Source organism: Meles meles, chromosome 4, assembly GCF_922984935.1.
Source record: "Meles meles chromosome 4, mMelMel3.1 paternal haplotype, whole genome shotgun sequence".
Taxonomy (NCBI): domain Eukaryota; kingdom Metazoa; phylum Chordata; class Mammalia; order Carnivora; family Mustelidae; genus Meles; species Meles meles.
The window spans coordinates 27,654,487-27,669,736 of record NC_060069.1 but is presented as its reverse complement, the minus strand read 5'-3'; the positions used below and the strand labels follow the sequence as shown (position 1 = coordinate 27,669,736).

Below are 15,250 nucleotides of genomic sequence, written 5' to 3'. Positions count from 1 at the left end.
AAGCTTTAAGCTTCCGCTTGCAGCTACTTGGGCTTGATCTGAAATGGAAGACTGTTTCTGGGAGAGGACAGGGCCCAGGGGATTTTCCAGTCATGGCAGGTGGGCCACCTGCAACCCCTGATTGCCATACTCAGGGATCCCCCTGACTCTCCCGTTGTCCTCACCTGCCTGGGGAACGCACTCTCCTGCCAGCTCCTCTGCCCCCAGGAGGAATGACCATCCCTTCCCTCTCCTCTTCTTCATTTCTACTTCCTCTTCCTCTTGCCTCTTCTCTGCCCCCATCTGTCCCCAACACTTCCATAAGGCCCCCCTCCACAGTCCACAGCCCACAGCCCATAGCCCCACACATTCAGGCAACTCTTGCAAACTCAGGCAAGAATGCTCCCTCAGACCTCTTCCAGCTGCCTTCCATCCGAATTGAAATAAGGTGGATGAGTAGGTGGGGGAGGGGTTAAGTGTATGGGTAGGTAGACGGACGGCTGAGTAAGTCGGTGCGCGGATGGCTGTGTAGGTGCAAGGCTAGATGGGTAAACCAAGAAAAAATAGATAGATGACGGGTGGGGGGGTGGGTCAGTAGACAGGTGGATGGATGCTTGTGCCTGTCTAGTCGGTAGAAAGAGAGAAGAATGGAGAGATAGATGGTTGAATGCATGGATGGACTGACAGATGGAGAGATGAAGAAATGATCAGTGGATGGTGGATGGTGGATGGACAGGTGGGTGAGCTGGTAGTGGGCATCTAGTGGGTAAAGCAATGGATAGATGGGTGGGAAAGTGCAAGCTTATCCCAGAATATCAGAGGATCTAAACTCAAGGATAATGGGAAAACCACCAGGGACATTTCTAAGGGGGCAGTGCAAAAACAACAGAGAGATTAAGTTGGCCATGCTGCATCTGTGTTTGTTGTCCCCAAACGGACCGGGGGCGGGGAGGGGACCGCTTCGAGCCTCGGTGAGCCCCTTCTCTGTCCTCCCCCTGCAGGTGAGCTGTAAGGCAGCCATGGTCTTATTCCAGTACTGTGTCATGGCCAACTTCTTCTGGCTGCTGGTGGAGGGCCTCTACCTGCACACCCTGCTTGCCGTCTCCTTCTTCTCTGAGCGGAAGTACTTCTGGGGGTACATACTCGTCGGCTGGGGTATGGTACCAGGGAGGGCTTCCAGGCTGGGGACAGAGGGGGCAAGGCCTGGGAAGCTCACTAGGGGGTGGGTGCCAACCCTGCTTGCACTCTTAGGTCTCCCTGGGCTGCAGGTCCTGCCTGCCGGACTCTCAGCCAAGGGCTGATAAAAATCCTTCAAACCTCTGACCCCAGGGCAGGTGCCCTCAGGCTGTAGCTGTACCTAGGGCTGATCTGGGGGCCAGGTTCTGTGAGCATCCATTTCTGCTTCAGCCCCTGAAACACAGGGTCCTTGCTAGTCTGTAAAATGCCTCCATCAAAGTTAGAAAAAGATTCTTCCTTTGGGTGGGCACAGCCCCTGAGGAGTAGAGCTCCACCCCCTCAGTGGAGTGAGCATCTTTGCTCAGTGCACAACCTATGTGACCACAGGTGGCAGCCCTGGCAACCCACCCTTTCCTCCCTCCTTCCATCTCTCCCTCCTTCCCTCCCTCCCTTCCTTTCTCTCTGCTTCTTTCTCCTAAACCTCTCCCTGTGCCCTCTCCTCTCTTTCTCTTGCCTTTGGCCCTGACAGGGGTGCCCAGCACATTCACCATTGTGTGGACCGTCATCACAATCCATTTTGAAGATTTTGGGTGAGCTGCTGCCCCACCCCCTCCCCCTGGCTGCCATCACTTGGGGCTGATCCCCTGGGAGGGATGAGGGAGACTGGGAGCAATAGAGCCTGGGCCTGTAGTTTCTAAGGGGTACAGGGGCAGAGCCGGAACACCAGGGAGGACCTCTAACTCCGGCTGAGGACAACTGCTCTCATTCTCCCCAACCATGCCCTGTCCAGATGCTGGGACACCATCAACTCCTCATTGTGGTGGATCATAAAGGCCCCCATCCTCACCTCCATCTTGGTAAGGCCTCCTTCCGCCATGTAGAGATGGGGAAATTGAGGCCCAGCTTGGGTAGTCGATTTCCTTCGGCCACACAGGAGATTCATGTCAGGGTCAGAACAGAAACATAGGCTTCCCAGTGCCCGTGCAGGACTACCCCACCCTTTTCCCCATCAGTTCCTCCTCTAGGGTAAAGAAAATGGGTTGGGAGGCCCAGTCCTTGGAGATGTGAAGTAGGGTTCCCAGATGGCCTGCCCAAAAGGGAAAAGCTAGGGAAGAGATAAGATGGACAGGCAGCAGGATCCTGGGGGGAAAAAAAACAGGCCCTCAGCCCAGGGACCTGGACACCCTGGCCTCCCCTCTCTGACCACTGACCTTGACCTCATCCACCAGGTGAACTTTATCCTATTTATTCTCATCATCCGAATTCTGGTTCAGAAACTTCGGTCCCCAGACGTTGGGAAGAGTGACAGCAGCCCATACTCGTGAGTATGCCTTGGGTCCCCCGGCGTCTCCATCCTCGGTCTTCAAATCTACCCACATTTCCTGGAAGTTCTCCAGGAACTTTGGTGACTCTGGAGTCATGAGACAGCCACCTTCCTCTTGCCTACCTCTGCCCCCATGACCTGGCTCAGCCCGTAAGGGTTGATTCTCCTGCAAGGGATTCTCCTGTAGTCACTTACCTAGCAAGTGATCTGAGCCAGGTATGCATCTGCCGCCAAGCCAGGGAGCCTGAGAACACAACGGATGACCTGTGCTTTTTCACACCACATGCCCAGTCCCTGGCATGTGTGGGGCGCAGAAAAAGGACCCAGTAAATGCATGGTGGATGCATGCCCTAGGGGAGCCCCCAGGTGAACAGTGAGATAGCCACCTCAGGATGCTGCCATCCCAGTAATAATAACTCCTGCACTTTAAGTGACATGCGTGTGGTAAGGGGTTTCTGAACATCATCTTATGTCATCCACACATCCACACTGTCCCCTATCAACCGTTCCCAGTTTACAGGTGAGGAAACGGACATGTGCTCCCTTCTCTTCAAGGTTCTGGGAGCACATGGCCATGGCAGGGGAGGGCACGGTGTCCATGGGACAGCAGTCATGCTCCCTGCTTGGCAAGGTGTGAGGGCTGTTCTCTACTCCTGGGAGGACCTGAGAACCAGGCAGGGTTTCATGAGAACGAGAGGGCTCGAAGACAGAACTAAAGAAACATGGACAGGGTGGCTGTGGGGAGGTGAGTTAGGGGTCTGCCTGCCCACAGATGGGAATGAGAGATTGTTTCTCAGTGCTGCAGAGACCGGACAACCCTGGGACGTCCCATAAGGGCCTTCCAGTCCTGGGATTCTGGACGGTTCCTGGCCTGGCTTCTCTTGGGGGAGTCTTGTGCTGTGGTTCTAAGATTCTTGGCTAGAATGTCACGAGCTGCTGGATTTAGGATTCTATTCTGGAATCCTGTGATTCTCTCTGATGAGACTAAGGCTCACGTTCCCCCGGTGTGACGGCATTCTCCCCCGCTGGGTGCGTAGGAGGAGCTTCCCTTCCAGTCTGAGAACGGAAGGCCCCCGAAGGGATCTGTCGTCTGCCAGGGGGCAGCACATCAGGCCTGTGCATCCTAATCCTCCCCTTTGCCTGTGGGGCCCTGTTTTCCCCAATGCACAACTGCTCCGAAGGGCTCGAAGCAGAAGCAAAGAGAGCTGGTCATCACCAGGTCCCCGTGGGTGAGACAAACCAAACAGCTGTCAGCAGGCAGAAGGGGTGGGGGGGATGGGAGATGGAGCTCACCGCTGAGGGGCCGTCAGCTCCCACTCTCCACCTCCCCATAAGCCTTCAATTTAAGGAAAGCCTCCATCTGTCAGCCTTGGGCATGGGGAATAGGTTTGTGGCCCAAGAGGGTGGGCAGTGCTCCGGATCTTGGCACGGCTGGGAGCCGGGTCCAGGAAGGAGCTGGAGGGGCAAGACCCCAGTCTCTGCCCCCAGTTGACTAGGGTTCCCTGGACTGACTGCCAAGGCAGAAGAGATAAAGGCAGAGACCCCTTGGCCCTCAGACCTCTCCCAGCCAATGAACTATGGACTCACTGAGCTGCCCGGACCGGCTGTGAGTTCAGGGGGCTGGCAGGGTGAGCCCTGCTCCATCGGAGAGGAAGGGGTCATTTGGAAGGAGGATCAACCCTGCCCTGCACACATGGCTGGCAAAGGAGGCCCTGGCCCTTCCTGTGTGCTGGGAGTGTGTGTGTATCAGTGTGGGGAGGCTGGGAGAGAGGGAAGCCATTCCAGAAAAGGTGGCAATTCCTAGAGGAGTGGACAGGCGAGAAGCCAGAGACAGAGAGCAGTACTAAACCAGGCATAAACTTGAGTGCCCAGCATCCTCCCAAGTGGCCTCGGGCATATGGGGTCAGCACCCAATTACAGAGACTTCCTTCCCAAATGTCCTCATCCCCAGTAGAGAATGGGTCTCTTGTGGAAGCAGTGCATTTTACAGCCCCAAAAGCACTTCTGAATTTAGAGTGGGCATGTCTGTAATTTGATCATGTTGAGCAGACATTGACCCCACTGTGAAGATGAGGGAATCTGACACCAGGTGAGGGGGAACCAGGATCTCCTGGGGGCTGAGACCATCTCTCCCTTTGCTGCCACAGAGCTTGAAATACAGTATCTTATCCTCAGGGTTCAGTACCGGCCTTGTTTATAGACTCCCCTCCAGAAGGGTGAGAATAGAGTTTCCCTCTCCCTCATGCTTGTCTCCAGGCTAGGAGAGCTGGGGGGCGTGAGGGCATGGGCACCGCAGATCTGAAGCAGGAGCAGAGGTGAACACAATATTTCCAGGAGCCAGCAGCCCAAGCTCATACTTCCCCGTTGTTATCCCTGCCTCCTGTGCCCACCGTCTGCCCCTCTCCTGTCCCCAGGAGGCTGGCCAAGTCCACCCTTCTGCTGATCCCCCTGTTTGGAGTGCACTACTTCGTGTTTGCCTTCTTTCCCCACAACTTTAAAGCTGAAGTGAAAATGGTCTTTGAGCTCGTCGTGGGGTCTTTCCAGGTATGAACCAATGACCAAAGGCTGCATACTTCTCTGGGCTTTAAGGGAATTCAACCTGGGGCCTTGGCCCTTTGCCAGTGGCTTCCAATTTTTTCACTGTCCTAAGTACTGATTAACCCCCTACCGTATGCTTAGCTCTTTGGTTAACCAGGGGAACACAGGGGCTAGGGCCATGGGTGGTACAGGGCTGGGGGCACCCGGAGTCTGTCTGCCTCACATCTCCTGCTCCCTTCTTCCCCAGGGTTTTGTGGTAGCCATCCTCTACTGCTTCCTGAATGGCGAGGTAAGCCCTCCCAGATCTTGCGGACCAGGCAATAACACTCCAGTTGGTCCAGGGTCGGGAAACAGTGACGGGATATGTGCAAAGCAATGATGAGTTCAGTCTTGCTACTCCGAGTGTGGTTCTCAGACCAGAAAATAGGTGGGGGTGCACACCTAGGACCTTGTTAAAAATGCTGATTTCTGCCCCCACCCGGCCTCCCAGACCTGACTTAGCATGTGCATTTTAAGATAAACATACACACGCACACACACACATACACCCATACACAGACCTGGGATTCGTGGGCACATCAGTTCATTAAGCAGCTGTATGCAGCAAGTGGGGGGCGGGGGGCACCATCAGACTGAGTTGCTGTAGAGCCCTGGTTACAAAGCACAGAACTCCATCCACTCAGATGAGCCTAAGTGAAGGGGGATACAGAAGAAGGGGGACACAGCCACCCCCAGGCAGCACCCCTCTCCCTCCCTGGACTGCACCCTCTAATCTTCTCTGCCTCCTACCTCCTCCCACTCCAAAGCCTTGATTTGACCCCCATTCCTATGTGGTCCCAACTGTGCACTGGCCAAGGGAGGATCTATCCGGAGCAGCCCAGTCAGCAGTGGAGGAGGCCTCCTAGGGGCGGGCTTGACCAGCTTCCCTTCCCCCAGGTGCAGGCGGAGCTGCGGCGGAAGTGGCGGCGCTGGCACCTGAAGGGCATCTTGGGCTCAAGCCTCAAATACCAGCACCCCTCGGGAGGCAGCAACGGGGGCACGTGCAGCACGCAGGTGTCCATGCTGACCCGCGTCAGCCCCGGCGCGCGCCGTTCTTCCAGCTTCCAGGCCGAAGTCTCCCTGGTCTGACCGCCAGGCGTCCGGGGGCGCAGGACGGGCCCCTCCCGCCCGCACCACCCACCCCGGGGTGGCCCTAGGGACGGAGGCCTGCCCGGGCGAGGCCAGCCCCAGCCCCGGGCTCGGAGGCTGTCCCGCCCCCCAGGCCATTGTCCAGAGGCCCCCAGAGAACTCTGTCGCGGCGTTTTCCCGGAGGAGGGGAGGGCGCACGGATGCGGGAGCAGTCTAATCTCTCTGCAGGCTGGCCGGCTGGCGCTCCGACCCGGGAAGATATTGGGGTGGAGCTCTGTGGTCAGACTCCTCCCCGCCATGGCCCCCTCCGCCAATCAGGGGCAAGAAATCCAGACACGCTCACCTGACTCCGCGCCCCTCGGCTCTCAGGAGCCAGCCCAGGAAGGCCACCGCCCGTCCCCCTGCTGCGGTGTACGTGAGAACGTGGAGAGCGCCGACGACAGAGATCTTGCTCCTAAAGGTCACACGCCGCCGCCGCCTCGGCAGGGCCTGAAGTCCTGTGGTCGCTGTCAGGTTCCTTTGGGTGAAACATTGACGGTCAGGCATCTCTTCCGAGATGCCATCCCCCCTCCCAGTGTGGTGCTCCGAACCGCCCGGCTCCTCCCAGTGGAGGAGTTCCTCTGCCTAAGGCAGGTGCGCTTCTGATAGAGTTTAGTTTGGGGTGCACAGGTGTCTCCATAGTCCCCGCAGAAGTGGAGTGGTCCCGGGTCGGCTGGAAGAGTTGAGACTGCCCTACGGGCTGTGGGAGCTTCCCACATGTGCCAACTATTCGAACCAGGCTAGAGACGTGCACTGATGAACCCCTTCATCTTCGCATCGTCAGGAAGGTGGGAACTACCGACCCCATTTCACAGATCGGGGAACAGTCTCCCAGCGCCAGACCTCGCCTGTCGCAAAGCTAGGGTTTGATCTCAGATCTGACCGACAGGGAAAGTGAAATTAACTGCTGCATTTTATATATTGTAACAAGCTGAATCCTTGGTTATTTGTATCACCGCTTATATTATTACCGCCCAGCCTGGACTGTGGCTGAGGGGTCCTCTGGCTCGGATGTCATCCAAACCAAAGCTTGTGGGCCATAGCATCCTGGGTCTACCCCACACCTTGTAGCCCCATGGCTTCCTGCCCACGCCCCAGCCAGAAGACCCCCTCAGCTTTGCAAACAGGCTTGGACAACAATAAATGGTGGGTTGAATTGGCTTGGTTTCTCTGGTGGATGATGTTCCCGCGTGGCTTCCAACGTACAGCAGTCCCCCCCCACCACCACCGCATTCGGAGGAGGGGAGGTCGAAAAGAAGGGGAGGTCACTGTAGCCAGCTGCCACCACCCCTCGGGCTTTGGATGGGAATCCTGTACTCCCAGGTGACAAGCACGTGGTTCTAAAGGTTTTCAATTCATGTTCCATTGAGTGGTGGTCTCTGCCTTCTGAGAATGATGAAGGTCCTTACTCTCTGATGAGGACCCTCAATGAGAAGACCTAGTATAAGGTCCTCATCGTGTCTCCTGACCTTCTAAATCCAGCCCAGAGGAGACAATTCTATTCCTGGATCACTGCAAAACAGCTGACAGAGCTGCCCGTGGTCCCCAAAATGGTTAAGTGGGAGTATTTTCCAGGCCCAAGTGATTCCTGCAGACAGGGAGGGGTGCAGGGGGTGTGAACTGACCATGTTGACATTGCCCAGAGTTTGGCTAAGAGGAGATAGATAGAGGACAGGACAAATGTCTCCAAAATGAGTGACAGAGCCAATATGACTAATGGAAAAGGTTAGACGCAGAGGCAGGAGGGTGAAGTCAGTGTCAGTTAGCAAGAAGTCTCTGAAGCCATTGCCTGACCTGACCCCTTGGCTTCTACTTCCTGCAAACTTGCAAGGAGGTTGTCCTGCTATGGGAGAAGAAGAGGGATGCCATACTGGTACCAAAAAAAAGCGGGGGTGGGGGGAGGAGGAGGAGGAGGAGAAGAAGGAGAAGGAGAAGGAGCAGCAGCTAGAATAGGTTGCCAAAGGCTCAGATCTGCTTGCAAGGGTCCTTAAAAGCCTTGTCCTACTCAGAACCAACCCAGGACCCATAACCAGAGACAGCCGCACACCAGCAACCTGCAGAGGCCCAGCTCAGGGGCAGGTAGGCCAAGGTCAGAGTGGCTGGACCCAGAGCACAGACAGCCCCAGGCACATACCCTTGGATCAATGGCCCAGGAGGTCTGGCAAGAGCAAACTTCATCTAGATTCACATGCCATGCCTGCCTTGTGCATGGTCAGCTGTAGGACACAGGAGGCAATGTTCCTAGCTTTGGTTTCAGGCACTCTCTGGCCTGCTGGAAAGAATATTCTTGGCACTAACCATCTCTTCCCCTGCCCAGACAAACAGTGGTGACCACTGATGGGGTGCTGGTGGTGGAGAGTGGAAGGAAGGGTACGTTTGGGTCTCCTTGAACTTGCTCCGTTCTTCCCTGAGAGTTCCCATCCCTACTACTCCAAGGCACAGGGGACGGGAGAGAGGGAAACGGCAGGATGGCCATGCTCCTCTCACCCAGCTGGGCCACGTCACTCACTCTGATTTCCCTCCTCCCCTTTCAACTCAGTTCCTCTCTGAACTGGTTCCAGAGACATTGTCTACCAGTAAGATCCAGAAGACCCAGCCCTAATCTTTTAGTCTCAGTTCTGATCCAGACGTTCTCATAGATCTTGAGCATTTCCCCATCCCTCTCTGGGCCTCAGTGTTTCCACCTGGTAGATGGCTAGACTTAGCTCCTGCTAAGGCATGAGAAGTTAATGAGGAAGGGGCTGCCCAGAGCCCTCTGTCACCTGCTCTGTCCTCTGGGCTCGGGGAGGACAGCAACTGGAGGGAGACCCCTAAGCAGACTAGGAACAAGGTATGCTCAGAGGACAGAGGCTATGAGAGAACAAGGAACAGTTCCAAGGAACAGTTAGTTCTCTGGAACTGAGGGATAAGCTCAGGCTGGTGGGAGATGGGGAGGGGAGGAGGGGAAACAAATGGAAAGAGTTAACAGATTCTAGAAGCAGAGGCTTTTCAGAGGAAAGGGCAGCACCCCAGCTTCCAAATCAACTACCCTACAGGCTCCCTGGCCTATGAGAAGGCACCAAACCAAGCTGGACCCCGCCTGTCCACCACAGCGCCTGAAATCAACCATTAGTGTCATAGCATCAGGGTAAGGAGAGAGCCCAGGGGAGACCAGATGTTTCAGCCAGAAAGGCAGCAAGTGAAACAACCGTGGAGAGACCCAAGACACGGGCAGCAAAAGGGAGGACTCTCAGTGGGGTCCTGCCCTGAGAGGCGGCAATAGATGAAAAGCCCAGCGTTGGGCATTCAGGAACAGAGAGAAGCTGAAAGAATGTCTCAGGCCAGCAGAGACCATGGACAGACATCCCAAGCTGTCTGTGGAGTGGGGGTGACCTGGATCCAGCCCCCCCCCCCCACGCCCACCTCAGGCCTCCTAGGGCATTCATCAGGCCAGTCCAACTCATCTCTGTCGCCACCTGGTGGATCCCTCAAGGACTTCCCCAAGGTTGGCCTTGGGGCCCCAAACACCAGGGTTCAGGCCACTCCCCAGGAGACCAGGTGACACAGAGGGCAGGCCTCTCTCCTCAGCTCCATTTCAGACTGAAATACAAGAGGGAAGTGGGAGCGAGGCCACAGGCCTGGTGAGCCCAGGGACAGCCTGGGAGTAGAGAGACCCACATCCCTGCCCTCAGACCCAGGCCCCTGAATTTTGTGACACACAGTGATCCCTGTCCCAGTCCCAACTGCAGAGCTGGGCCCCTCGGGGACAGATTAGGCCCTGGCCCTTGACTGAGCCCTGACCCCAGTTCCTGAGGGCAAAGTCCAGTTAACTCAGATGGGTGGGTGCCTCCTGGAAAGAGGCACAGGGAGCCCCCCACCATCACGGTGCAGAGGGCCACCATCAATCGATCGCAGAAGCCACCATGTGGACAGCGCCTTCCATTCTAGGGCACAGGCTGAACAACGAGGGTAGGTTGTTGGATGGATAACAAGAATGGATGTTGGATGGAACAAGCTGGATGGATAGGGAGCAGCTTCCCAGGTGAAGAGACATCGGGTTGTCTCAGGATTAAGCAAGCATCTCTAAGTCCCAAGGGGACCATGATGGATGCAGGGACACCCAAATCCAAATGAACAACAAGAACCCAGTGAAGGCTCCTTAAATGAGGCCAAGGGTATGAGGTCAAGGGGTAGGCAGCTCTGGCTGCTGAGAAGGGCCCCAGGGGTAAGCTGAGGAAAAGACGCCTATCCACCATCCGGGTGAGGGAGGAGGAAGAGGGGGTTTGGGGAGTTGATGACCCGGTTTGGGAGAGGCTTTCTGTAAGGTCTGTGGGATGTCTGGGGAGAGCCCTCAGGCTGCTGAGATCAGGATCTAAAGCAACAAGGCACAGGCAGAGGTGGGGAGACCAGGACAGCTCCCGCAGGGGAGGGGGCACTAGGAGTCCATATCTGCAGACACCCCCATCCGGCAAGTGCTGGGCTCAGTGCAGTGAGCAGTCAGTGTCAGCCCCTCCATTCCCACCACTTGCCCAGGGCCCATTCCCTGAGCAATGACCCTGCTTCCCCCTCTGCTCCCCCCATGTGGGAACAGGAACTGCTCTTATCTCTCCCGAGGGAGGGGGGCTGGAGCCACAGCTGGCAGTCATTAAACACCCTGATCGGGCCAGGGACGGCGGAGATATTAATAGCCAGGAGTCAATGGCCCAGGAGACACAGCATCCCAGGGAGAGGGACAGTAACCTCGGTAGGCCATGGGGATGAGGAAGACAGGTCGCAGAAGGCCATCCTGGCAATGCCCTCGTCTCCACGCAGGATGGCTGAGGTAACCAGAGTCCAGAGAAGAGAAGGGACTTCTCCCCAGCAAGTCACTGCAGCACCCTTACTTGAACCCAAGCCTCCAAATCCCGGAGCCCTGCTTCGTCATACGGATTGCCACAGATGAGATTCACGTGCCCTGTGTGGAAACACAAGCAGAGCAGACCCAGCAGAGGACACCAATCTTGAGTCTCTTTATAAAAATCTCGGTATCTTGTTCATTGTGTGTTTTTGCATTAGCTTTTTTTCTTTAAATATTGCATTAGAATGTTATTTATCCAGCTTATTGAATTTTTTTGCCACCTCCTTAAATTTTGCATCTAAGGCGAATGCCTCACTTGCTTCAGCCTGGTCCCAGCCCAGCTCCCAGAGGTCCCAGCATCCGTTGGTTGCAGCGTATCAGTGTGGAAAACACTGAAGCATTCTGAACCAGCCTCTATGTGGCTCAGAGGGCAAGGGTCCTGCCTGGGTGATGCCTGCTAAAAGTAGGCAGCTCCTGGGTTAATGCAGCAGCTCAACCCAGTAGTTTGTCTGTCTCCTCTGCCATCCTCAGTATTTTGACTTTCATCCATAGACGTATCCCCTCATGCTTCCAAGATGGCTGCCAGTACCCCAAGCATCATGTTCTCATGGAACGCCATGCAGTGGCAGAGAGACTCTCTCCTGTGTGACTCCTTTTATCAGAAAGATAAGTTATCCCAGAACCCACCTTCTGCACACTTTCCTCAGGGTCCTGGGCCCAGACTAGCTCACATACCCAATTTTCCAAAAGGAAAATTGATCTAATAAGGAAGGAGGGAGTGACTGCTGACCCTCAGTCTCTTTCTGGATGTCTCTTTGGGTCAATATGTGGCCTTTTGGCTTCCCTCCACCAGAGCCTGGTGGTATAGCATATGGCAGAGGTGAGGAAGCCCAATCAGTCAAGGTTAAGCGCAGCGGGTTGGGGAGGGGAACAGAAAACACTCTGGGTATTTTGTGCAGAAAGATATTTAATGTAGGGAACTATATGTAGGAAGGTTTGGAGGAATGGAAGTTAGGGCATATTTCTGCCCTATGGTAGATCACGCCACCCCAGCTCCCACCTTGCAGGAAATTATGACTGACCTCCTAGTTGCACATCATCCATGAAGCTAAGGGCAAGAAAGTGGAAGGAACACCGTGTCTGGTTGCTGCAGAAACTCATGTCTGTCAGTTCCCACCCAGCAGCCGCTGCGCTATAAGGAGAATGGCCGCCACCTCCTTTCTGCCTCCCAACTCTCTCCTGCGGTGCATCCCTCTGGCACAGCCTAGGCAGCGTCCAGATCCCCAGCAGGAAGGGGGGGGGGCTGGAAAAGGTAGCCTCCAGCCTCCCTGCAATACATGGGACTATGGAAGGGGCAGAGAGGGGTGCTGGCTAGCAATAGATGATTTCTAGCACAGGGGTTCAGGTGGCTTTGTAAGCCTGAGTCTCCAGAAAGATAGCCTGGAACAAAAGTCTGTGACCAAGACAAAGGAATGGGGGACAGGGAAGTGGGAAGCAGGGAAATGGGGGAAGACAAAGAGAAGGTGGGTTATTCACCCATCAGGTGGAGCACCGAGGGTCAGGAGAGCGTGACCTGCTGTCTCCCACCATCTAGGGCTCAAGGTCCGCCCACGGCAGCACCCCGAGTCTTCCATGCACAAGTTGTCAAGTGGGCTCCCAATGTGGCTTCAGAAGAACTCTGGACAGAAAGTGATAGCTGAGGTGGGAAATGGGTTATTCCTGCAGGAGCTGGAAAAAGGAAGTCGATAGGATACGAGGCAACAAGTCCAGTTCGGGTGGCGTTCCCTAGCAGAGAGAAAAGGAGCCTAGCACCAAGGTCCTGGTGCTACGCTGTGTACTAGGGTCTCTTCACGGATGCTCAACATGGCCGAGGGACACTCAGCCTGCTCTCCTGGCTACAACCCCAGGGCCTGCCCCAGCAGATCCAGCCCCACCTTGGCCCACTCTGGCCCCTAAGCCAAGCCCCTATCTAGCCCGGGGTGCAAGACCCTCTCACCTCACCACTGGCCATGGCAGTAACCACCATGCCAGGCCCAGCAGCTCTAAGTCAGCCATCTTCCTCATGCCCCATGGCAAGAGCTGGATCCATTCCAGGCCTCTGGGAGCTGAGAGAGGCTGGGTGGCACTCACCGTGACTTTCTTGCCATCAAATCCAAGGCTCTCCCATTTTTGCCCAGTAAGGCCACCTAAGGGACACAGACGGTGTGGCCAGCTGATTCCAAGTGCAGAGTGGGACACACGCCCCCTCTATTTTCACAGTTTAGGGTTTGTCCCCCTGCCTTCAAGATTTCATCGCAGAGAAAGATGAGAACAGGACATGTCTGAGAGATTCCTCCCCTTCTCCGTGCTGCCACTCGCCAGCTGAAGATGGGCTTTCCTTCCTCCCCACTCCCACCCTCGCTTCCTGCTCCCTGAGACGGCATTCATCGCCCACCCTGTCCCAGCCCCCAGGTCGTAATGGTGGAGGGGATCCAGAGGAATACAATTTCAGGGGTGAGGAGGTGATAATTATATTGGTTTTACTATTTTCAAGGTGTGGAGGCCATAACATTCATTCAGCAAATAGTTACCGAGCACGGGTGGCGTGCGCAGCGCAGCAAGACCAGGTGACCAAGGCTCTGCCCTCCCGGCGCTGAGCCCCCTAACAGAGGAGTCAGATCATCAGTGAGGAAAATCCCTCAAGGATGAACAGTACAGCACAGAGAATGTAGCCGATAATATCGTAATAACGCATGGTGACAGATGGGGACTCTTATTGCCATGAGTCCCGAGGAATGTACGCAACCGTGGAATCACTATGTTGAACACCTGGACGTCAACAACACTCCAGTAATAAAAAATAAATTAAAAAACTCTCAGTGCTCACAAAAAATAATTGAGGAAAATTACACAAGGAAGGAAGAAGGCAAGATGAGGGGCTAGAGTAAGGGGGTGCTCTGTTAGCTGGAGGGGTCAGAGGAGGTCTCCCCAAGGGACGACGGTGAAGCAGAAGCAAGTCATTCCCCCTTCCCGGTAATGCCGCAAAATCAGGGGATTGCAAACCAGGGACACCAGAGTCAGGGCCCAGGTCCTTAAGGTCCAGGTCAAAACACGGCAGGCCCCCCCACACGTCTGTAGCAGCAGCCCGAGCCATATGGGAGGAGAGCACCTCCTGGGGGTTCGGGTTCTCGCTGCTTCCCAAGTGACCGGGAGGGGATGGCCTCCTGAACGTGGGGAGGCTTGTTTCTTGCTGCCCTCCATACAACAGTGACCAGTCAGGCCCACAGACTCCGTCTGGGTTTGGGCACCAAGAGCCCCCGCCTCCCATGCTTTGCAAATCCCAGTTCAGTGTCCCCGGTGGTGCCCAGTGACAGAGAACAGGCAGCTCTTGAAAAGACTAATATTTACTCTTTCAAACGGGAGCTGGCACAGGCTGTTTCCTACAACTGGCGTCTGGCTCACCCCATGGGATGGACACGACACGAGGCACTATGGGAGATAGGCAGATGTCCCTGCGGACACTAGCACCCAGGAAGAGACAAGGTCTCTGAGATGGGGACAGCGTGTTCCAAGGTCCTAGGCGACACATCTGATCTCGGTTTGCACACCTTCACAGTGGAGCGCTCACTGTCTCCCTGAGCCCTGCTGGCCGGCCCTGTGAGAAAGTTCATCCTTCTGGTAGCCCTGTGTTCCTTACTTCTGGCCCCTGCTCTTACCCCTGGGGCCTCAGAAAATGTGCCTAGAGTAACCCCTCAGGGCAATGGTGGTCCTGGTTAGCTTCACCGTCCCAGACCCGGTCCCCTCCGGCTTCCCTTCCCCAGGCTCAGGCCGTGGGCTCTGTGGCCAGAACTAACTGTTTCTGGGGTGGGAGGAAGATCTTGCCTTGGGGGCGCCTCGGTCCCTCCTGCAGCTGTGTTCCTTTTTCCCTGAGAATCCCCTGTGAGAGTCCCTCAGCTGAGTGCCTCATGTGGGAAAGAGTCTTGGCCAGGAAACTGCTGGTCAGACAGCGAGAATCTGGGAGGGAGGGAGTCCCCGGCGGCCAGAGCTGGCTCACCCATCTTGAGTCCCCTCCTCTCTGCTTTCTGCCCTTCCCTTTCCCCCACGGTTCCCGAAGCCCTCCCTGACCACGACAGCCCCTGGCCTCGGCTCCAGTTCCCCCAGCTTGCCCACGGGAGAAGCCAGGAGGCTCTAACACCGGCAGCATTCGGGGCTAGGAGAGCCTCCACAGAAGCGGGTTTTCCGGGCCTCAAGTCCGGTGAAGGCTGGGCACC

General features: G+C 55.9%; 1 protein-coding gene across 5 annotated transcripts in view; it reads left to right on the top strand.

Annotated features, from left to right (window-relative positions):
• The window catches only part of VIPR1 (vasoactive intestinal peptide receptor 1), a 41,275-nt gene extending 33,931 nt beyond the window's left edge, over window positions 1–7,344 (top strand). For 4 of the 5 annotated variants that reach the window (XM_046001605.1, XM_046001606.1, XM_046001603.1 and 1 more), the window contains 7 exons: window positions 981–1,134; window positions 1,685–1,745; window positions 1,946–2,012; window positions 2,385–2,476; window positions 4,894–5,023; window positions 5,265–5,306; window positions 5,954–7,344. In XM_046001605.1, coding sequence (XP_045857561.1) covers window positions 981–1,134; window positions 1,685–1,745; window positions 1,946–2,012; window positions 2,385–2,476; window positions 4,894–5,023; window positions 5,265–5,306; window positions 5,954–6,145 — 738 coding nt within the window. In that variant the 3' untranslated portion in view covers window positions 6,146–7,344. The remainder of the gene's footprint in view (window positions 1–980; window positions 1,135–1,684; window positions 1,746–1,945; window positions 2,013–2,384; window positions 2,477–4,893; window positions 5,024–5,264; window positions 5,307–5,953) is intronic. The other variant, XM_046001604.1, reaches the window with a different exon arrangement.
• Window positions 7,345–15,250: the final 7,906 nt, after the last annotated feature.